Raw genomic sequence first — 22438 nt, 5'->3', positions numbered from 1 at the left:
CTCATCCATTCATTGACCAGTCCGTCTTCCATCCATCCATCCATCTATCCACTCATCCATTCATTGACCAGTCCATCCATCCATCCATCCATCCACCCATCCATTCATTGACCAGTCCGTCTTTTCATCCATCCATCCATCCATCCACCCACCAATCTATCTGTCCATCAATCCACCACCCCATCCATCCATCCATTTTATTTTTTTATGCATTTCATACTGAGTGGCAGTGGCAGACACGAGTATATTCCACTCCTCTATATTTCATGCATATCATTAACTAAGACTCCGTTTTTGCTCACAAATCTCTATTTTAGGTAAAGTTACATACAGTGAAATGCACAAACCATAAGGGCACCGTTCGCTTTTTGACAAACGCACATTCCTGTGAAACCCAAGCCCCCGTCGTAATATAGAACATTCCCCCACCCCAGAAACTTCCCTCATGCCCCATCCCAATTAATTCCTGCCCCCACGTCCCCACCAGAAGCAATTCGACTTTTATTTCCTTTCTACTGTGGGTTTTTTCTGTTACAGAATTTGGTATAAATGGATGCTTACAGCGTGCACTCTTTTGCATAAGGCTTCTTTCTCCTGGGGAGCTTTTTAAGATCGCTAAGTCCAGGCTGCACCATGGAACAATGACATCAGACTCTTGCGGGGGTGGGGGGTGGGGTGGACTCAGGAGTCAGTATTTCTTTTCTTTGCTGAAATTTTTCCTTTTTTTAAATTGAAGCATAATTAATACATGGTGTTCCATTGGTTTCAGGTGTACAGGATAGTGATTCAACAATTCGATATATTGTTCAGTGCTCATGAAAATAAGTGCATTCATTTTTTTTTAATGTTTATTTTTATTTTTGAGAGAGACAGAGACAGAATGCGAGTGGGTGAGGGGCAGAGAGAGAGGGAGACACAGAATCCAAAGCAGGCTCCGGGCTCTGAGCTGTCAGCACAGAGCCCGATGCGGGGCTCGAACCCACGAGCTGCGAGATCATGACCTGAGCCGAAGTCGGACGCTCAACCGACTGAGCCACCCAGGCGCCCCCACAATGAATGCATTCTTAATCTCCTTTAACTATTTCACCCGGAGTGAACATTTGTTTCCCTTTAATTCTCCCAAGTGGTAGTACTATGCAGCCAAGCTTGAAACCCACTCCAATCTCTAGCCATCCTCACTCTAAGCCCTGTATCTCAGCTGCCCCATCCCAGTCATGTTCTCACATTAGAAGTTTGTCTCCCTGGAGACCCGTTCCCTCCTAGGTGTTTGTGTCTGTTTTTAGGGGGAGAGACAGATTTTTATATTAGTACACAGGCCATTTAGCATTCTTGCAGAAGTGGTTGCTTTTGGGTGGCTTTGCCAAGGTCGTTGTTCGAACTGAAGGTCACCAGCAGCTCCTTGACTTACTTCTTTCTGCATGACCGAGGGGCCCCCGCGTGCGTCCCCTCGGAACAAAAGCCTCAAAACAATCCCCTCTGGTAGAGGAAGCAGTTTGAGGAAGATCTGTTAGTCCGGGCCCTCCCAGTCTTCCGGCTTCCAGAAAGACCGCGGCCGGACCTCAGAAAGTCCCCTCCACCTTCCCATCCTCCGTCTAAAATCATTAAAAAAAAAAAAAAAAGCTAGTAAAGCAAAGACATGGTTAAACTTGTTGAAACTGATAGTTTTAGGAGACTGAACCGAGGCGGATTGTACCCTTACCGTGAGCCCCATCGAAAGTTTCGTTTGCACTGACCTTTCCTGTCTGTAGCCTCACATCCTAGCCCTTACTTTGGGGGCTCACAGCTATGCTATGCGACGTGGACCTTGGTAGTCCCGTTCTGCGAGTGGAGAAACTGAGGCGAAGATTGATGTCCTCAGCGGTCCATGAAACTATTCGCGCTTTCTCTGTGATCCCAGAGCTGTCTCTGGACCGCTTTTGAGGAGGTGATAACAAGAATGACCCTCTCCCTGGAAACATTGACAAATTCTAAATATCTGATGTTTGGGCAGAGTAGGGGGGGTTCCTAGACCAATCAGAGCCCGGGCAAGGGAGGTATCTCTGCTTCAGAATCGAGTAACGGGCGATTTGTAAGCTGGTGCTCATCGAGCTGTGTGTCCCGCCGACGGGCTCAGCCTTTCCACGCATCGTATTGTTTTACAATCCCACGAGGCAGTGGATTTTACTGTTCCCATTTTACAGACAGAAAACTGAGGCTCAGAGAAAGGTGGAAGCTAGCCAGCTCCACCGTGGCCACGTTTGTGGCTGGTGAGGCACATCCGCGAGGCCTGACTTGAGAGCCCCGACTCCACACGACCACCCTGATATTCAGTTACCCGGAGATTCAGCCGGGGAGCCCCGAGTTCTCAAACCGAAGTGCCGTAAGGTGGGGGCTCACAGCCACAGAGGGAGAGGCGCCTTTGAACTTCTTGGTGCCCCCTCGAATCCTGCAGCCCCGGTCGTCGAACCAGCGGTGGGAGAGGGTGTCCAACTTCTTAGCATGCCCGGTTCTCACCGTGCCTCCTGCAGCGTGCTGGTGCGGCATGAACTGAGTCATAAGAATAATGGCAAAGCCCTCTGTGCGCTGAGCTCCGTCCTGCCTGGGCTGAGCTGTCCCCGGTCCCCCCAAGCGTCCACGCACGTGAGATCAGAAGAGCGTCCCTGAGCGTACTAGAGAGTGAATAAATCGCCAAGGCCCTTGTGGGATGGTGGGAATTTTAATCACAGATTAAGGTACCAGCAGAGGAGGGATTTGCTCCTCGGGGACAGGGATTTTGCAATCCCAGTCTTGCCCCAGCAAGCCGCTTCGGTTGTTTGAGAAGGGCTCGCCGGGCTTGGCGGGGGTTGGGGGCGGGGGGCGGGGGGGAGCGACAACACCCCTCCCCCCCAGCACCCAGCACCCCTGCCACCTGCTCCCGTGAAAAGGCCGATTCAGTTGGCTGCAGTGGAAGACCTTCTCGGGGGCGTTCATTAGCTGGCGGCGGGCAGTTTGGCCGCGGATCGCAGTATTCCCTTGTAACGTTTTACAGCCCAGACCCGGCGACAATGGCGTCATTCACTGCACTCGCTCACGTGGAACAGAATGTGAGCGGGGGCCCGAGCCGGGGAGAAGCTGCTCTGCGGGGCGCCGGCACCCAGGGCGAGCGGAGGGGCTGAGGACCCCGGCTTGTGTCGGGCGAGCCCGGACTGAGCACAGCCCGTCCTTGAGGATGTGGCCGCGGCCGGCAGAGAGCAGGGGTGGGGGCGGGGGGTGCCCTTCGGTAAACTCAAGGCCGCTCAAACGGTAGGATTGACAGGTTGACCAGTAGAACTTGATGTTGCCCGATGCAGCCCATCTCCAGCTGCTGCCACCAGGATGCCTTATGCAACAGGGCGGCTGTGTTGCCCAGGCTGTTGTTGTGAAGGCAACAGTTCCCTGCGATCGAGTGTAAGTGAGCTGGCAAGAGCTTTGGAATAGCACTGAGCCGGGACGAAGCTCCGCTTTATCCTGTGCTGTGCCATCTGGGGAAAGTTGCTTGACCTCTCTGAGCCTCAGCTTCTTTACCTCTGAAGTGCATGTAATCCTACCAGTGAGGTGGGCATATCGCCCGGATCAAATGAGGGTAAAGCTTCAGTTCATCGCCCGGAAGATGAGGGTAAGGCTGGAAAAAAAACAAAACAAAACAAAACAAAACAAAACCCCCAGCACTGTGTTGCTGCCCTCTTCCTAGATGCACAAGGGCTTTTCATCGTTTTACTTTTACCCGCTTTGTGCCCTGGATTCTTTCTTTTTGTTTTTTTAACGTTTATTCGGTTTTTGAGAGACAGAGACAGAGCGTGAGCGGGGGTGGGGCGGGGAGAGAGGGAGACGCGGAATCCGAAGCGGGCTCCAGGCTCCGAGCTGTCGGCCCAGAGCCCGACGCGGGGCTCGAACCCATGGGATCGTGACCTGAGCTGAAATCAGACACTCAATGGACTGAGCCGCCCAGGCGCCCCTCCTGATCCTGATTTTTTTCTAATTTTTTTTTTTACATTTTATTTATTTTTGACATACAGAGAGAGAGAGAGAGACAGAGCACAAGTGGGGGTGGGGCGGGGAGAGAGGGAGACGCAGAATCCAAAGCGGGCTCCAGGCTCCGAGCTGTCAGCCCAGAGCCCGACGCGGGGCTCGAACCCACGGACGGCGAGATCGTGACCTGAGCCGCAGTCGGAGGCTAACCCAGGCGCCCCAAGCGCGCTGGATTCCTCACTGCCGCTCTCGAGCTGTAGAGGAAGACAGTTTGTCTTCCCCGCTGCAAGGACGTTAGACGCTGTCTTGTTGCTACTGACGGCGTTCCTTTGGTGCATTGGGGAGCCCGGGGAAAATCCCCCCCGTGTTGGTCGATTGCCGGCGCTCTCCCCCCTTTGTGTCGACCCCGTACCGATGGAGGGGAGGCTTCGCCGTTGCACGCTCCTGTTTTGACACCTGTCAGATGGACTTGGGGACGTTGCACGGCAGGCGCCGAGAGGGAGGTGTTCCTGACTGACGGTGGGGATGATGTCTCAAGCGCCTTGCAGAGAAACAAGCTGTGAGGGACAAGCGGCTGTTGGGATAATGTGGCTCTCCCACTTCTGGGAGTGTTAGTAATCAAAAGCAGGGTTTGGCCTTTGCAGAGAGTTGTTTTGCAAGTTGGCAGCACTGGAGGGGAGAATTCCACGGAGTCCATTGATACATTCTCTTGTAAAATCCCGCGGCCAACATTTTTTGGGAGTTGTTTTCTTTAATTAAAAAAAAAATAACCTTCCCCATTAAGAACATACGACCCAAAGAGATTTCCCCCTTCCTGTCGGAGCTCTGGCAGCCCAGCTCTGGAACTAAGCAGACCCGAACAGAATTGCCAGCAAGAGTTGACAACTTTTATAATGTTTTATTATTATTCTAATTTTTCTTCTTCTTCTTCTTCTTCTTTTTTTTTTTTTCCATTACGTAGCTGGAACCTCAAAGAGAGGACCGTAAAGCTAATTTTATTCCTTTCAGGCCTCTGGCCCCAGGGGGGAGTTCTGAGTGTTGTGGCTGCTCAGGACGGCTCCAGCTTGGGTTCTGAGATGGCCCATAGCACGGGAAAGCTCTGCCAGGGGACCCCCGGGTGTCGTGAGGGTTCTGTGCCCTCATGGAAACTTGGCGGATGCTCTGCGTCCCCTGCCTGGCTACTCTGACGTGCTTTCGCGTGACAAACAAAGTCCGGGGCCAGGGTGGAGATCATTCCAGCGCCCGAAGGGTGGGAGAAGCGGGAGAGGAATCTTGGGCCCCGGTCCCTGCTCTCCTAAAAGTATACTGTGTTCTGAGAATGGAAAGACACCATCAGGAGCCTGCGGAGAAGTCGTTAGGGGACGCCTGGGGTAGAGTCCTGGTGGTGGGTCTTTCTAGCTCTGTGACCAGGGGCGGCAAGTTGCTTCTTCTCCCAGGGCCTTGGTTTCCTAATCTGTAAAGTGGGGACAAAACCAGTCCCTACTTCCTAAGGGTCACAGAAAGGATGGAGAGGGCCAATGCAGCCCACCCTTCAGAATGTGCTAGATGCAGCACTCTTTGGACGTGACATGATTTCACGTGCGCTCTTTTCAAACGTAGATTTATTTTTTTTTTTAAGTTTAAAAAAAATTTTTTTTAATTTGTTTTTATTTTATTAAAAAAATTTTTTTTCTTAATGTTTTTATTTATTTTTGAGACAGAGAGAGACAGAGCATGAGCAGGGAAGGGGCAGAGAGAGAGGGAGACGCAGAACCGGAAGCAGGCTCCAGGCTCTGAGCCATCAGCACAGAGCCTGATGCGGGGCTCGAACTCACAGACTGTGAGATCGTGACCTGAGCCAAAGTCGGACGCTCAACCGACTGAGCCACCCAGGCGCCCCTTTAATTTGTTTTAAATGTTTGTCCATATTTCAGAGAGACAGTGTCAGTGGGGGAGGGGGAGAGAGAGCGGGAGACGCAGAGTCGGAAGCAGGCTCCAGGCTCCGAGCTGTCGGCACAGAAGTCGGCCGAAGTCGGCCTCTTAACCGACTGAGCCACCCAGGCGCCCCTCTTTGAGTTCAATGAGTATTTATTTCAGTTCCTCTACAGTTGCCGTCGCTTTGCAGATCTCGTCGCTCAGAGTGAGGCTAAACGCACTCGGCGAAAAACGGATTGAAAAACGTGATCCGTAAAAGAAGAGTTTGGTTTATGGCAAAAATCACAGCTGAGTTTGGGATTTACTGATACGTATTTCTTCTCGGGAGGCGGTCGTAGCCTGTTTGGTGGCATGGGCCTCTCTGGTGGCCTCGTGAAACTGACGTGTCACTTCTCAGAGTAACACGATTCGACACATCGTAGCAGTTGTGTGGATTGCAGAAGAAAACCAGTTGTGTTAAAATACAGTGATGGAAGTATTTTTATTATTTATTAATTCTTTAAGAGAGAGCATGAGTGAGCGAGGGGCGGGGGGGGGGGGGGCGGAGAGAGAGAAAATCCCGAAGTGGGGCTTGAGCTCAGCTGAAGCAGGGCCCAAACTCACGGACCGAGAGATCATGACCTGAGCTGAAAGCCAAAGCCGGACGCTTAACCGACCGAGCCACCCAGGTGCCCCTCCTCATTCTTTTTCAATTCTGTGTAATATTCCATTGCTTGGCTCTGTCAAAGTTTACTTAGCCATTAATGAGGGCATTTCAGCCATTTCTAGTTTTTCCCTGGGCTGCAGGGAAAAGCCTCAGGCTTATGTCTTTGCGCACTGACCTGGTCAACTTCTTAGGGAAATTCGTCGTAATTGGATTGCGGGATCTGCATTATTGTATATTAAAAAAAAAAAAAAAAAAAAAAAAGGGATGCCATCCAGTCGCCTTCCAGTAAGGATGGGATGGGTCACCCCTCCATCAGCCTGCACACTGATTGTGGTTTTCCTGTCCCCGATTTCCTCTCCCCACTCCAGATGTCAGCAGCCCCCTTCCCTGCATGGATGAGCACACGTTGGGGGTCAGACTATAATCTTCTTATGAGCACAGATGCTCCTCTCAGTTCTCCCTGTTTTGAAAGTAATTATCGGGGCGCCTGGGTGGCTCAGTCGGTTAAACGTCCGACTTCGGCTCGGGTCACGATCTCGCAGTTGGTGAGTTCGAGCCCCGCATCCGGCTCTGTGCTGACAGCTCGGAGCCTGGAGCCTGCTTTGAATTTTGTGTCTCCCCCTCTCTCTGCCCCTCCCCTGCTCATGCTTTGTCTCTCTCTCTCTCAAAAATAAATCAACATTAAAAAATTAAAATTATTTATTTATTAAAATTAAAAAAACAGTTTTATTTATTTATTTTGAGAGACAGAGAGAGCATGAGCAGGGGAGGGGCAGAGAGAGGGAGAGAGAGAATCCCAAGCAGGCTCGGTGCGGTCAGCATGGACCCCGGGGTGGGGCTTGAACTCACGAACCTTGAGATCGTGAGCTGAGCTGAAATCAAGGGTCGGACGCTTAACCGACTGAGCCGCCCAGGTGCCCCTCAATTCTCCCTTTTATCGTAGAGCCACCCCTCCTCCCGACTCCTCTGCAGACTCTTCTTCTGACCCTCCTCACCCACCCAGCTTCCTGTGGGGCTCCCTCCTTCCCGGGGGGAGGTTCCTGGTGAAATTCCCAAGCTCTTATGAGGAAAGGAGTGGGAATTCCTGGTGTGAAAGCTGAAGGCAAGGGAATGTGGCGCGTGTGAGCCAGACGAGTGTGAGAAACCAGATTCTGAGCACCTGGGAGGATGCTCTTCGTAGGATGTCAGTGGATTTTCTTCTGCTCGGTTTCCCATGTGACGCCTGAGGCTCAGAGGGGCACACAGTCTATAAGTGTTGGAGGCGGGGCCTGACCTGAGCCTGCCCAGTCCTAGATCCTGTGCTCCGTTCTCTGTTTCCTTTGGCCCTGTTCTGCCTTCCCTCCTCTCTTTCTCTCTCCTTACTCTCTCAAAACGACCACAGTAATGATGACGGCCGTCGTTTGTTGAACGCTCGCTCTGTGCCAGCTACTGTTCCCTCTTTCACACGTATGAATTTCTTTTTTTTCCCTCAACGACCCTTTGAACTGGGGATTTTTACTCTCCTTGTTTCACAGATGGGACAACCCAGGCACGGAGGAGAAGTTAAGTATGATGTCAGTGGTGACCAGTAGAACAGCTCAAAAGGAAATTGTAAGGCTCAGATTAGGGTAGCCGGGGATCGTTCCTGACTATTCTAGAGGGTCAACTACCTTTTTCCTAATGTTGACCAAAGACCTGAGCGCCGTTTTAAAGATGGAAACCCAGGAGTTAAGCCTAAGTGACCCCGACTACTCAGCTCTTTTAGCTTTTGAATTAGGGAATTCAAAGACATACGCAGCAGATTGAAGTATTTCAAGATGCTGTGTGTTCATTGATCATGAAGAGGGTTCCTCAGCGGTGGAGCTCATGTAACTTTCAGTATACATACAGAACTATACGTAAACCCACTTGCCTAACGTATAAGGCATGAAAAGTTAGTGCCTAAATATATATGTCTGTTTATTTGATGCACTTGAGTACAAGTGGACCGCTTCACTCATCAAAGACGCCTTTGTTTCTTATGCTGTGACACATTTCTGGTGGATTCTTGGATCCCGTGGCTCAGCCAGCAGGGGGGGGGATCTGCATCGGGGGCACTGATCCACAGTATTTCTCACCTTCTCTCTTTCAGTAAAGAATATCCCGTGGTTCCCAGGAGCACAGTAAGACAGAAAGTAGCCTCCAACCACAGTCCTTTCAGCAGTGAGCCTCGAGCTCTGTCCTCCTCGTCCAACTTGGGGTCCCAGTACCAGTGCGAGAATGGTGTATCCGGCCCCTCCCAGGATCTCCTGCCCCCGCCCAACCCATACCCACTGCCCCAGGAGCACAGCCAGATTTATCACTGCACCAAGAGGAAAGGTGAGTGTGATACTCCCTGCCTGCCCACCTTGCCTTTCTGTTTCTCCTTCCTTTCCTTGGGGGAAGAAAAGTACACACAACTGCATTTGTTTATTTAAAAAACGTAAGCAATATAAAAACTCAACAGAGGTTGTAAGAAACTCAAACCATTATCTGTAGAACTTGACATGTCTCCTCCAGTTCTGGCCCCTTTCCTTGGGGAAAATGTATTTGAAACGTCCAGCCTTATTTGATTCGTTTGCACCCGCACGCGCAAGCACACGAAAACGGTTTTGTTTTTGCTTTCAACGGCTGACATTATGCCGTCTGAATATCGCAACGTGCATTTCTTAAACTTGAGGCTGTGCCGCGGAGGATCTTTTCACGAGCCTACAGCTGCCTCGTGCTTTTTAGTTGCCGAAGGGAGAGCGTTGCCCCCAAAGGGTGAAGCCGCGTCTGCTTTTCCACCCCCCACTGGCAGACACGGTGGTTGTTTCCAGCATTTTCGTTGTCTCCCGCGAGCCATGCTGCAGGGAGCTTTCTTACAGTTGGATGTGCTTTGGTTTATGTGCTACGGTTTCTCTTGGGTGGGTGGATTCTGAGCTCGTCTTCTTGCCTTTCTAGATCAAAACCAACACCCAAAAAAGAAAGAAAGAAAAGAAAAATCACAACGGGGTGTTTTTCTCTCCTTCGCGTTTTGTCTTTAAATCTGGTTTGAACTCTGTCTGAGACGCTGCGTAGTGTTCTTGGCCGAATGAGAAATGGGGACTTTTCCTGAGTCATCTGAGTCTAGGGCTATCATACTGAAGGGAATTTCTGGTGGCATATTTTTCGAGCCAGAATCAAAGTGGTTGACATGGGGTGGGGGGTGTGCGGCTGAGTTCAGCTTTACTGGAACCGTTGCTTATGTGAGTGGCAGACAGGCACGGTGGGGATAGCGTGGGCAACGGGGCTGGAGGACCCAGGCTCGAGTCTCAGCTCTGCCGCCAGCTTCTTGTGTGGCCTTAGCCAGGTGTCCTGGCGTCTCTGTGCCTCAGTTTCTCGCTTTGTAAATGGTGCCGAGTTCCCGAGAGCACCTGATACTCGGTGAGCACCCGGCAGGTGTTGGCTCTGGTTACGGCTGTCGCTCTAGGAAGTGTGTCTGTGGAGGGGGAGGTGGTAAGGCTCCCGTCCCAGTGAAGCTTCGAGAAAGATACGGGACGGAGGGGACTACATACAATTGGGATGAATCCTGCCTTTGCCAGTTGCAAATTTTTATGATTAGGGGCAAGTTACTTAACTGTTCTGAGCCTTATTTTTTCTAATCTATAGATTTGGGCTCACGATTAGACCTGTCCCTTAGGCTTGGTGTGAAGATGTCATGAAATTGGGCTTGTCGTATATATGTATATTGTTTAAGTTTTATTTTATTTATTTGAGAGTGACAGAGACCGTGCAAGTGGAGGTGGGGCAGAGAGAGAGGGAGACATAGAATCGGAAGCAGGCTCCAGGCTCCGGGCTGTCAGCACAGAGCCCGACGCGGGGCTCGAACTCACGGACTTCGAGATCGTGACCCGAGCCGAAGTCGGACGCTCAACCGACTGAGCCACCCGGGCGCCCCTCGTGCTTGTCGTATTTAGCACAAGGTGGACCCAATAAGCAGTCACTGGTTTGCTCCGGCGGGCCCAGTGTTGCCTGATGTGTCTCCCAGACTCTGTAGCCAACTCAATGCCTTTGGAATTCCAGAGCCCAGTGTCTGGAACATCTTTAAAAAAAAAAATGTATCAACTCACTAACGAGAACTGACGGAAACAGATGCTTTGGCAGTGTTCTCTGAGCTGAGGTTACTTGCGGAAAGTCGCACGGTTTGACTATGCGACGTGTACCGATCTCGCAGTTTGACGGAGAGAAAGGCCGTCGTTGGTTCAAGCCCGGGGCTGGGGTGCTGATCCGGGTGAGGCTGTTTTCCAGGCTGAACCTGAAGCCCATCCACGCTCCTTGGATCCCAAAGGGTGGGACAATGATATCACCCCAACAGACCCCCTGGCCCGGCTCCCAGCGTGTCCGCTGCTGCGTGGCCTGGAGACCAGATGCGTGCAAAAATGTCTGCCTCTTCAGGCCCCAGCAGGGGTTGAGGATGTCACCTGGGGCGCAGGACCCTGCACGGAGATCCTGTTCTGTGTTCTGTGTAAGGGTGCCCCTCCCAGGCTCTCCACCGCGACCTTTCAACAACGCTGCTAGGTAGGTGCGGTTATTCACCCGCTTTACAGGTGGGGAAACTGAGGCCCAGAAAGGTAAACGCACGTGCCGAAGGCTCCCGGGGGGCAGAAGTTGAACCCATGCCTGGTCAGCAGTATCAGCGACGATCTCAAAACGCCATCCTCCGCTAGAGACCCGTCTCGAGACCGAGACTGGGTCAGACACACGGATGAAGAGCTCACCGGGTTTGAATTAGGGAGTTCGGTCGATTAAATTAATGCCAGACCAGAAGAAGGGGAGGAAGAAGTGAAAAAGAATCAAGGCACTTTTTTAAGGCTCGATATTTACAGCAGCATCCGTGTCAATGCTTTTTCTCCTGGAGGCGGCGGGGGGAGTCGGAAGGCTTTGAATGCCGGGGGAATGGACCCCCTCCCGTGATGGGAGCAGGTGACCCGCACAGGGCACTCGGCGGGGCCCTCGGGTGAGCCCAGGGTCAGCTTGAGATGGCCACGGGCGAAGCCAGTGGGGTGGCGACCAGTCTGTGGTAGGAGGTCACAGCAGCTGATGCTTTCCGGCTGCGGGCAAGCCCCCCACTTTCTCAGCCCTAACTCCCTCTTCTGCAAAACGACAAGTGTGATAACAGCACCTCCCCCGTAGGGTTGCGGTGAGATGGAACGAGATGGTCTAAGGGCGCAGTGCCCGTTAGCTGGCCGCCGCTCTGCGCTTCTGAAGCTCACGGTGGCGAGGGGGTCGGATGTCGTCCCGCGTGGTGACATAACTGATGACCACGGTGGGCTAATGCTGCAGAGGAGATGTGCAAAGTGCTGGTGCCTGTGACGCGGGGGTGGGGGGGGGGGGGGGGCGGGAAACCTCTGCCCTTCTCACCCCCCGCCACCCCCCCCCCCCAAAGGGGAGCTCCCAGGGACAGCATTCCAGCCAAGCTCTGTCTGTCCTGCGTGCCTCGGAGACGACAAAAAGCAATTCATCATCAGCCTCCATTGTAAGGTGATAAGGAATCAGCCAGGTTTCCTTCCAGTTTGGGAGTCCCGCGAAGTGGTGACTCCATGGGTGGCTTTCCCCGCCCCCCCCCCCCCCCCCGGCCCCCTGCCTGCCCCACTATCTGACTTCCCTTCATTGTCTGTCTCCTTTCCAAGGAGCCCAGGAGGCAGGCCCAATGAAATGTCAAAGGGCCAGGCCGGCCAGAGGGCTTCTTGTGTTTGGACCCAGCTGTCTCCCAACTATCTCTCCCGATGGATGGAACCAAAAGAGCTGGGAAGGTCTTTTATCAATGCCACTCAATCAAATCCAGGACCCCGGGGCCTGGGAGAACACTTGTCTGTCTCTTGTTCCCCCTCCCACCCTGACAGCCCCCCCCCCACCCCCGCCTTCCCACATTTAGATATCAGAGGCAACCCAAATAAAGATTTAAAGCAAAGCCATATACTGCCTTGGCTCTTCAAAGGCAAGTCAGAGGTGGGAGGAAGGGCGGGGAATATAGTCCTGCAGGGTGCATTTTGTCAGCGCTGTGTGCTTTTTCGAGGAATTTCACATCGCTTCCTTCCTTGGACCCGCGCTGTCGCCCCTGAGCGGGGAGGGGGCTCAACATTTTGCAGGGTCAACAGGGGACCAAGAGGTTGGGTTCGCTTCCCAAGGTCACGGGGCTGGTGAGTGGCAGATCGGGGACGCATTCGTGAAAGAAATATCGGTTGAGCACTTACTTGTCCGGGGCACTGTGCTGAATATGGGGGATAAGCCGGGGGGGGGGGCAAGGTGACCGGGGTCCCTGCTCTCCCGAAACCTGTACTCTCATTGGGGAGACAGATAGTAATCAAGTGGATGAACTTATGATTTTCAGGTGGTGGTTAAGTGAGGGGCAGACTGGGGTCTTTTGGTTCCCAGTTGAGGATCTCCCTACAGTACCATTCCAGTCCTTTCCACGTTGGGCTAAGAGCTAACATTATGGGTACACACACCATTCTTCATCCATCCATCTGTCCATCCATCCGTCCATCCATCCGTCCAACCACCCACCCATCTATACCCATCCATCCACCCACCCATCCATCCAGGTCAAGGTTACCACCCTTTCGTATTTTCTGAACACAGTGGGTTTCGTGAAAGCTGAAGGGCTAGGCCCTCTGTCTGAAAGAGCACGGTTTTGTGACCCGGAGGGACTGAACTATAGTTCCGCTTCTGACTTGCTAAAGGTCACTCCACCGAGGAGTGGCTGGTCACCATGGTCTTTCATCCGAGTGAACCCAGTCAGCGAGGGAAGTGACCTGTTTGGGAACAGTGACAAATGTCCTTAACGGGAATAGCGATTTCAAAGCAGGCTTGTGGGTTTTCCGGCTCGAATCCACCCAGACACCCTGCAGCATGGGACAGCCTTCCCAGGGCCATCTGTCCCATCTTCCAGAGGGAAAGGAGAGTAGACCCGTCGTCCCTGGACAGCTAAGATTTGAACACATGATGGGCAAGGAGGATAGAAACTAAAGCACACTTCTTACGTGCATTCCTACAAGAAAGTTAAGTATCAGCCTCCTATATAGTCAAAAACTGAGATTGGGATGGTAAAGTGGTTTGCCCAAGGTCACATAGCTGAGGGAGAGTCAGAGATGTGACCGCGCCCTAAAATCTGTGGTCTGGATTTATCATCAAAGCCACGTGGTCCAGCATCAAAAGCTGCTAGAAAGACGCAAGGGGCCGGGGATTTTCACGGGGCAGTGAGGTGACGGGTGCTCAGCATCCCGTAAGAGCTTTCCCGTAATTCAGGAGACACAGCAGGGCTCAGGACAGGTGGACTACAACTGAGCATTCTTGTTCTTCAACTTCCTGAACCTGAGCTGTAGGACCCGTCTCACGGAAGACTTGATGCCTGACTACAGCGCGTTCCCGGGCCGTGGAAAGTAGGCTTGGCTGGGAAAGAGGTCTTTGCAGTTGACCGGTTGGTTATCAGGCTCCCAAGAAAGAGAAGGAAATCGAGCCGTAACCCAAAAGGACACAGGGATCACATCCAAACCATTTATCGCGACCCACTTGAAATCTGGATCCGTGCTTCGGAATTTCTCGACAATGTGATGAGGTCCAAGAGGAATGTGAGAATGTTCAGGACCCGCTTTCATGAACAAGCCAGCGTTTTGCTTTTCCTTAGGACTCTGCATCAGATCTTTGGGTTATTAAAGACTGGAATGTGTAATTTTACGATTTTCCAAAATGCGCCTCGGCCTTTTTCATATTATTCTTCCTTTTTTTTACTTGTAACAAATCTGGAAGGGGATCAGAAACTCGGGAATGGTTAGTTTGCCTTGTTTTTTTTTCTCTTGCCAAGGGTACCCTGCAGCTGTACTTTTTATTATTGAAAACGGGAACGCCCTGGTTAAATGGAAAACCCAAAGGTTATGATTCTAGCAACAATGGAAACATTCAGATTTATGGATCCGGCGGCGGGGGTGGGGGTGGGGTTGGAAGGAAGCATGGAGGCACGATGGGACCAAGGGAGGAGGTGGGGAGGACAGAAAAGGTTGCGTGTGACAATGTCTTCAAGATGCCAGAGAGATGCCCCGTGGAAAGGTGAGAAATGGGGCCACCGGCTCATCCGGATGGCTTCGAACATTCGGATGGTTGGCATGATGTAGATAAAGCACCTGGAAGAACGGCCGCATTTTTTCCCTTTCTTTTGGACACAGGCGTGGGCGTCCTCTGGGGCCCAGATGTGTCCCAGAAAGAGTCTAGCTAACAATTAACGCGCTTGCTGTGAGGCGGGTACGATCCCAGCGTAGATGTGTTTTGATTGGGGAGATTTTTTTTTTTTTTTTTTTTTTTTACTTACCTGTGAGGGTCACTCCCGAGCTTGATACCAGGGCAAGTGTTTGGTGGAACCTAAACTCAGGCCATCCTATCCGAGTTGGGGAGCTGTTTTAAAATCCAGTGGAAAACCAAAGGACTCCCTGTGGGGTGAATGAGTCACTTGGAGCTTTCTAGCAAGGACCACCCCCCGTGCACGGGCTCACAGGCTGTTAGCCTCCCACCTTCACTGTTCAGGGTGGGCTGGAGAGGGCCCCCCCCCGACCCCCGCCATGTGCGCTGAGCAGGACCATGACTGTTTATTGACCTCTCTATCCACCCACCGCCTGGCACTTGGTAGGGGCTCAGTACATCTCTGTTGGATGACTGGGTGAGTGGCCTTGGATATGAGAAATCTGGAGCGCTGGAAGCAAGGTGTGGTTGGCCAAGGAAGCCAGACCTGACCTCGAGTCCAGCCTCTGCCCCTTCCCTGCGTGACCTCGGGAAGGTCGCTTCACCAAGCTTCGGTTTCTGCCGCTGAGACAGGCTGGAGAGCAGCCACCCTGAAGAATTACTGGGAGATTAGGGTAAGGTCACTTAGGACGTGCTACATAAATAATAACTCGTATCTCCTCCCATTTTGTTCTTCGCCCTCCCCGCCAGGCCGTCGGCCATCACAGTGAGGGGGAGGAATGTACCAGTATTTCTTTCTTCTTCACACCCCCCAACGACAGACATATTTCTTTCTTCCTTCCTTCCTTCCTTCCTTCCTTCCTCTTTCTTTTTCTTTCTTTCTTTCTTTCTTTCTTTCTTTCTTTCTTTCTTTCTTTTTTTAACATTGATTTTTGAGAGAGAGAGAGACAGAACACGAGCAAGGAAGGACAGAGAGAGAGAGGGAGACACAGAATCCGAAACAGGCTCCAGGCTCCGAGCTGTCAGCACAGAGCCCGACGCGGGGCTCGAACCCACGAACCGTGAGGTCACGACCTGAGCCGAAGTCGGACGCTCAACCGACTGAGCCGCCCAGGCGCCCCACGACAGACAGATTTCTTAACATTTATTGATTTGAAAGAGATTGGAAGATGAGGACGGAAAATCTCCGGGCTGGGGGCTGAAATTCCAGCTAAGGAATGAATGAATCTGTGTTGGGGTTTACACCTTGGTAGAAATTCTCAAATATTGCCTCCCTAAAGGAAACACCTGGAGGCGTGTTAATCTACCTCAGGTCTGCCGAGGGACCAACTGGTGGTGTTACCGTTGCAACAAGAGCTGCTCTTGACGAAAGCTATCGGGAGATTTACATGCTTGATTTTATTTAATTCTTAGCTGCCTGGTGAGGTAAGTAGCATTAACTCGGATTCAGAGACGCTAAAAAACGAGTCTCCGAGAGGGCAGACGCCCTGCTGGTGTCACACAGGCATTAAGCAGAAGAAGGAGATCGAAACGCAGATACGTCTCCGCTCCTTAACTCGGGGTCTGGATTTTAGGGGATCCGGGAGCTCTGCAAACTGCACGCGAAGCTGTGCCAGGCACGTGCCGTTTTCCAAACTTTGTATTTCAGTGGATTTTTCCGGGACACAGCCCCGCACTTTTGTGCCCAAACGAGGCAGTGACCCCAGAGTCACGAAGGGAGACCCTCTTCCAGGGACAGAAGTACCTCCACTGCCCTACGCCGGGGACTGGTGTCTGGGGAAGGGAGTGGACTGACATTACGTTGTACCAGCTCTGCAGATGTTAACTGAGCCTTGCTCACGGAGGCATCGGGAGAGGAGCTGGGGAGGCGTCCGAGCGCCCAGCCTTGTGTGTGCACGACGTGTCCGTCTGTCCTTCCCATCTGTCGCACGGGTATTTTAGTGCATGGCTTTTTGGGTAACGTAGTACCGCAGGGCAGAGACTTGCAATTCGCTCCCTTGAATTGCAACCCTCGCTCCCCGGTTGATCAGCCACGGGCGTGAGGCCTCGGGTGAGTTTCCGAACCTCTGTGTGCTTCCTTTTTGCCATCTGCAGCGTGAGGATAATCCCAGAACCCACGTCACGGGGTACCTTCCGGAGACAGCTTGGAACAGCACCAGGCAGGGGAAACGCTGCTGGCGTTTGTTTTTACTGTTGTTGTTGACGGTGTTATTACTTCTTTGCGCACGCAGAATGTCCCGGAATCTGGGAATACCGCGATGGGTAGGACACTGTCCCGCCTTCATGGAACATACATGCCGGAGCGGAGGGAAGGAAATAGTGATAGTTGTTACTTATTGGGTGTTTTTTTTTTTTTTTCTTTTTTCTTTCTTGTACCAAGCTCTGGACTAAGTTGCTTAATCTGTATTTTTCTGTCTCCTTCTCAACACCTCCCTTCACCATGAAAAGTGGAAAAGTAGAAGCATGTCGTTACTGTCCTTTCCATGTTATAGATGAAACTGAGCTCAGAAAGGTCAGCCTGTTTGCTCGAGGTCTCTACCCTCTTTATTTTATTTTGTTTTGTTTTATTTTATTTTATTTTATTTTATCATTCTTATTTACTTAAAACAAATTATTTAATGTTTATTTATTTTTGAGAGGGAGAGAGAGAGAGGGAGACACAGAATCCGAAACAGGCTCCAGGCTCTGAGCTGTCAGCACAGAGCCCGACGCGGGGCTCGAACTCACAGACCGTGAGATCGTGACCCGAGCCGAAGTCGGACGCTTAACCGACTGAGCCACCCAGGCGCCTCCCCTCCCTCTTTTCTTTTTTCTTTTCTTTCCTTTTCTTTTCTTTCCTTTCCTTTCCTTTCCTTTCCTTTCCTTTCCTTTCCTTTCCTTTCTTTTTCTTTTCTTTTCTTTTCTTTCTTTTTTTTTTTAATTTTTTTTTTTAACGTTTATTTATTTTTGTGACAGAGAGAGATAGAGCATGAACGGGGGAGGGTCAGAGAGACAGGGAGACACAGAATCTGAAACAGGCTCTAGGCTCTGAGCTGTCAGCCCAGAGCCCGACGCGGGGCTCGAACTCACGGACCGCGAGATCGTGACCTGAGCCGAAGTCGGCCACTTAACCGACTGAGCCACCCAGGCGCCCCCTTTCTTTTTTTTTTTTTAATCAGAGAGGAGGTTGGCGCTGACTCTCCCGGACTTGATTCTTCGCGCCTTGGGCCCGAGGTTCCCCCTCCGCCTTCAGAATGAGGGGTGGCTGGTCCCAGGGCCTCACTGGTCTCTCTCCTCCTGTCTTAGCAGATGAAGAATGTTCTACCACCGACCACCCGTACAAGAAGCCCTACATGGAGACGTCGCCCAGCCCCGAGGACCCTTTCTACCGCTCCGGCTACCCCCAGCAGCAGGCCCTGAGTGCCTCCTACAGGACAGAGTCGGCCCAGCGGCACGCCTGCATGTACGCCAGTTCCGTGCCCCCCAGCGAGCCGGTGCCCAGCCTGGAGGACATCAGCTGCAACACGTGGTCCGGCATGCCTTCCTACAGCAGCTGCACGGTCACCACGGTGCAGCCCATGGACCGGCTACCTTACCAGCCCTTCTCCGCTCACTTCACCTCGGGGCCCCTGGTCCCCCGGCTGGCTGGTGTGGCCAACCACGGCTCCCCGCAGCTCGGAGAGGGAATGTTCCAGCACCAGCCCTCCGCGGCCCACCAGCCCGCGGTCAGGCAGTGCGGGCCTCAGACCGGCCTCCAGTCCCCCGGCGGCCTTCAGCCGTCCGAGTTCCTGTATCCTCACGGCGTGCCGAGGACCCTGTCCCCACATCAGTACCACCCTGTGCACGGGGTCGGCATGGTGCCAGAGTGGAGCGAGAACAGCTAAAGGGAGGGCTGTTTCGTCACGGACGTTGGCCGGGGAGAGAGAGAGAGAGAGAGAGAGAGCGAGCGAGAGAGCGGGAGACAGACGGAAGCAGAGAGGACCCCCGCGGGAGGCGTTTCTCCTCCGCAGTGTTCACGTCTGCCCTCGAGAGCCCTGGACGCTGATCTAATCAGTAGCTCGAAACCACAATTCAGAAAAGGTGACTTTGTTGTTTCAACACTTAAAAAAAAAAAAAAGACAAAAAAACCAAACAAACAAAAAAAAACCAAGATGCGCCCCACCTGCCACGACCACTCCAAGCGTCGGCCGGCCATGTTCACGCCACCTCCGGGAGTCCTCCGTGATTCCTTCTTTTGGCCTCCAAAAGGCCTTTGCCTTATCGAGGGTTTTAGCCTAAAGGTGTGGCTGGAGTCTTTCCTGTCTCAGTGTTAATGTTGACGTTGTTATATAATAAATAATAATATATTTTTTCTTTCAATTTTCTTAATGGGACCCAGTCCCTTATGGGGGGGGGAGGGGGGGAGGTCTGAGGCAAGTGTGTTTCCTATATGTACTTGTGGGGGTTCCCCTCACGTACACCATGGCCGGAACCGGAGATTCGCCACCCTGCCCTTGACTAAGAAATTACCTACCTCTGCCACGTGATGTTCTCGAGAAAGTTCCCTACGTCCTGGCCTTTGTCCGACTTTTCCCACCTTGCCGGGCCTCGCGGAGCCCAGCTTGGCCCTTCTTCTTTACCAGCGGGGTCAGCATAGCGTGGCACTCCGTCTGGCCTCCTATCTTACTCAGCCCTCCCGTCGTCCCAGCTCTGTCTTTCCAGCCGTCTGTCGCTAAGACGTGGCCTATAGCTTCCCGACCGGAAAGCTTGCTTTGAAAAACTTAAAAAGCCTTGGGTTACACGCGGGCAGAACTGTGATAAGCCAGGAGCAAGCTCTGTGCCGACAAGCGTTGCAAAAAGGCCAAAGCAAATATTCGTCCTGATAAAACACAAAGCCAGCCCCAAGCTTCCAAATGTCCGTCACCATCGACCCGGCCCGGACGCCACGCGAGGCCCGCCGTTCCTAGAGAAAGGGCGAGACGTGCTCGCCGATTGGTTTTCTCCAAAGCGATCATACCAACGCCAGATGCCGACACCAAACTGTGGTTATTGAAAGCAGAAAACAGTATTAAAAAAAAAAAATAAGCGTGTAAGTAAAATGTTATTGCAGGGTTCTTCAGATGTAATATTTTACTGGTACTATTTATTTATAAATAGGAATTCTAATTAAGTAATAACATGAAATGAAATCCAGCATGGGAGCTGGCCAAGAGCTTTTAATTTTATGAATACTCAAAACCAAGTTTGCGTTTTTTTTTCTCTTTCGAATGTGCTTTGCTTTCTTGATTAAAAAAAAAAAAAGTTTTTTTTTTTTTTTAAACTGACCCTAATAAAGAGAACAGGGTAATATGTGAGGCTAAGTATGTCCAAGTATGAGCGAGTGTGTATGTTTGTACGTGAGTGTCTTCATGCGATTACGTCTTTTCATGTTGCTACGGGGGTGGGGTGAGAATTAAGTAACCATTTCGTGTATTTGTGCGCCAATTAATGCCTAATAAATACCATGTGCTTAAAAAAGTATAAGGGACTTGGATCCCCCTTTTATTTTCCTCGTTCTCTCTGCTGATTGAATAGAGGGGAAGTTAGGTGGAGGAAATAGGAAGAAATTGTCTTGCAGGTGCGTTTTTCGTCCCGTTTTCTTTGTCCTCCTGCTCTCAGGAACTGTGTGGGTTCTCGTACGTGAGTGTGGTGGAGCTGTGAATATATTTATCCACTGGCCTGTGTCCCTGGAATGGAGTTAATTGATTTGCACTGAATTCGTGCCGACGTCGGACAAGAAAAATCGTCAGGAATCCCAGCTGATCAAAAGTATCGGTCGTACCGCATAGAACACCCCGTGCTGGAGTTTTCGGAAGGATCTCTTTCTTTGACCTTAATTGTTGGAAGCGAGTGTTCCGGAGGTCCCGATGCAAGCGACCTTGTGGGCCTTCCACGGATATTTATTTAAAACGCACACATTGAGGATTTGTGAGTTCTTCCTGTAGAATACCTATAAGGCAGAACAGAGCTACAGACTCGCGAGTGAATTCACGGCGCAATGTTTAAAAACGTTTATAATTTCCGTGCCTGCGCCTTTCAAATGATCAAGAACCATCAAAGAGATCACGTCCCCTTGAAACAGGAACGATTAGATTGTTGATTACAAATTATTCATTTAATCATACTCCCCCCCCCCACCCCCCCGCCAACCTTTCCTAGGCAGAGAACTCCCAAGAAGCGTGAATTAATTGTACAGAAATGACAATTCAGCTTCTTTTAGGTACAGTGGACAAACTAGGTCCGTGGCCTTCGTGTCCCTGCAGAGAATGAATTAGTGAAGTTTCGCCGAATAAATTCTGATTGTGCTCTAAATAGGTATTTCTTCTGAAGAAAGAAAGAAAGAAAAAAAAAAGGTTGCCTTTGGAAAAATTAGCTTCCCAAACTAATTCCCCAACTGTACAAGGCAGGCAGTCAGTCTTATTTCTTCCCAAGAACGTCACAAGAGTACTGAATTCACACCACCAGCCCCCTCTGGGCACAGCACTCAAATAGTTGCTGGCGTTGGAAAATCACTAAAAACATGTTCGGGGCAAGTTTCATAAATCAGAGAAGGGACATCTCATTCCGTAACGGATGCAAGTGAACTGCTTTGGGTTCCAAACAATGGTTACCAAGGATCTTCTCACCGAATTGGTAGGGTTAAGGTCGTCCTATCTAAATATTCGTGTAGTTTTATCATTATGTAGATGTCAGGAGACACGATGTAAATTGCTCTGTTCCCGTAATGTATTTGGTGGATACTTGCTCTGGACTGGACATGTGCAACATGTTCCCAGTAGTGAACAAGACGATAGAGGTTGTATCCTTCTGGAACTTCCGGTCTAGTGAGAGAAACAGCCCTTAGGTGATCATCTGCAAAATCAGTGGATTGCAGAGGCAGGAAGACCGATGAAGGCAGCATGCGTGAGGTCACAAAAGGGTAAGATGAGGGGTCCTAACTCGGTCTGGAGGAGGTGACTTCTGAGCAGAGCCCTGAACGCTGAGTAGGAATTAACCAGGTAAAAAGTTGGGAGGAGGAGCATTTCAGGCAGAGGGGACTTCCGGCTTGTGCAAAGGTCCTGAGGCAGAAATGGCGATGAAGGAAGGAGCTGTGGGTTCATGAGTGGGTAGTGATACCTTCTTTATATTCATTAATTCAACGAGCATTTGCTAAGGTCCCACCCTATGTGGTAGACACCCTTCCTCGTTGAGCGCCTACTCATGGTGTTAGGCTCTTTTCCAGCTAGTTCCCAGAGGACAGTCTCGATCTGTGAGCTGGTGGGGCTTCCTTGCACTTGAGAGAGGAGTGGGACAGCGTCCTCCTGGCTTTCTGGTCCAACACGGGGTATGTGAGCGTGGGACTCAAAGTTCTGGGATCACCGGAAGGATCGCCAGGACTCGCAGAGATTCAGATCGTTAGTGTTCTTGAGCTCAGAGAGGTTGGGAACACCCCCCAGCCTCACTGCTGGTGTGTGGCCGAGCTCAGCAGGGACCCTCAGTTTACCCGAGCCTCAGCTTCCTCGTTCACTGAAAGGGGATAAGGGCACCTGCCTCAAAGGACTGTTGAGAACTTTAAGTGGGTGGGATCTATAGAAATGTCCAGTAAAGTACTTACTGTAGTAGATGCTAAATAAATGCCTGGAAAGACAGACTTCCCTCAATGAAATGCAAGTGAGACGTAACTTTTATTCATTGAGTTAGCAAATGTATATTTAACGAATAATGATACCGATTTTCTAATGAGAA

The 22438-nt window shown here is 51.3% G+C and overlaps 1 protein-coding gene across 6 annotated transcripts in view; it reads left to right on the top strand.

Moving 5' to 3' along the window:
• TBX5 (T-box transcription factor 5) overlaps positions 1-20212 on the top strand; it is a 48769-nt gene extending 28557 nt beyond the window's left edge. For 5 of the 6 annotated variants that reach the window (XM_015536455.2, XM_015536454.2, XM_042962640.1 and 2 more), the window contains 2 exons: positions 8637-8863; positions 18002-20212. In XM_015536455.2, coding sequence (XP_015391941.1) covers positions 8637-8863; positions 18002-18579 — 805 coding nt within the window. In that variant the 3' untranslated portion in view covers positions 18580-20212. The remainder of the gene's footprint in view (positions 1-8636; positions 8864-18001) is intronic. The other variant, XM_042962641.1, reaches the window with a different exon arrangement.
• Positions 20213-22438: the final 2226 nt, after the last annotated feature.

Source organism: Panthera tigris, chromosome D3, assembly GCF_018350195.1.
Source record: "Panthera tigris isolate Pti1 chromosome D3, P.tigris_Pti1_mat1.1, whole genome shotgun sequence".
Lineage (NCBI taxonomy): Eukaryota > Metazoa > Chordata > Mammalia > Carnivora > Felidae > Panthera > Panthera tigris.
The sequence above is the reverse complement of the archived record's forward strand: the minus strand, read 5'-3'. Positions and strand labels throughout refer to the sequence as shown.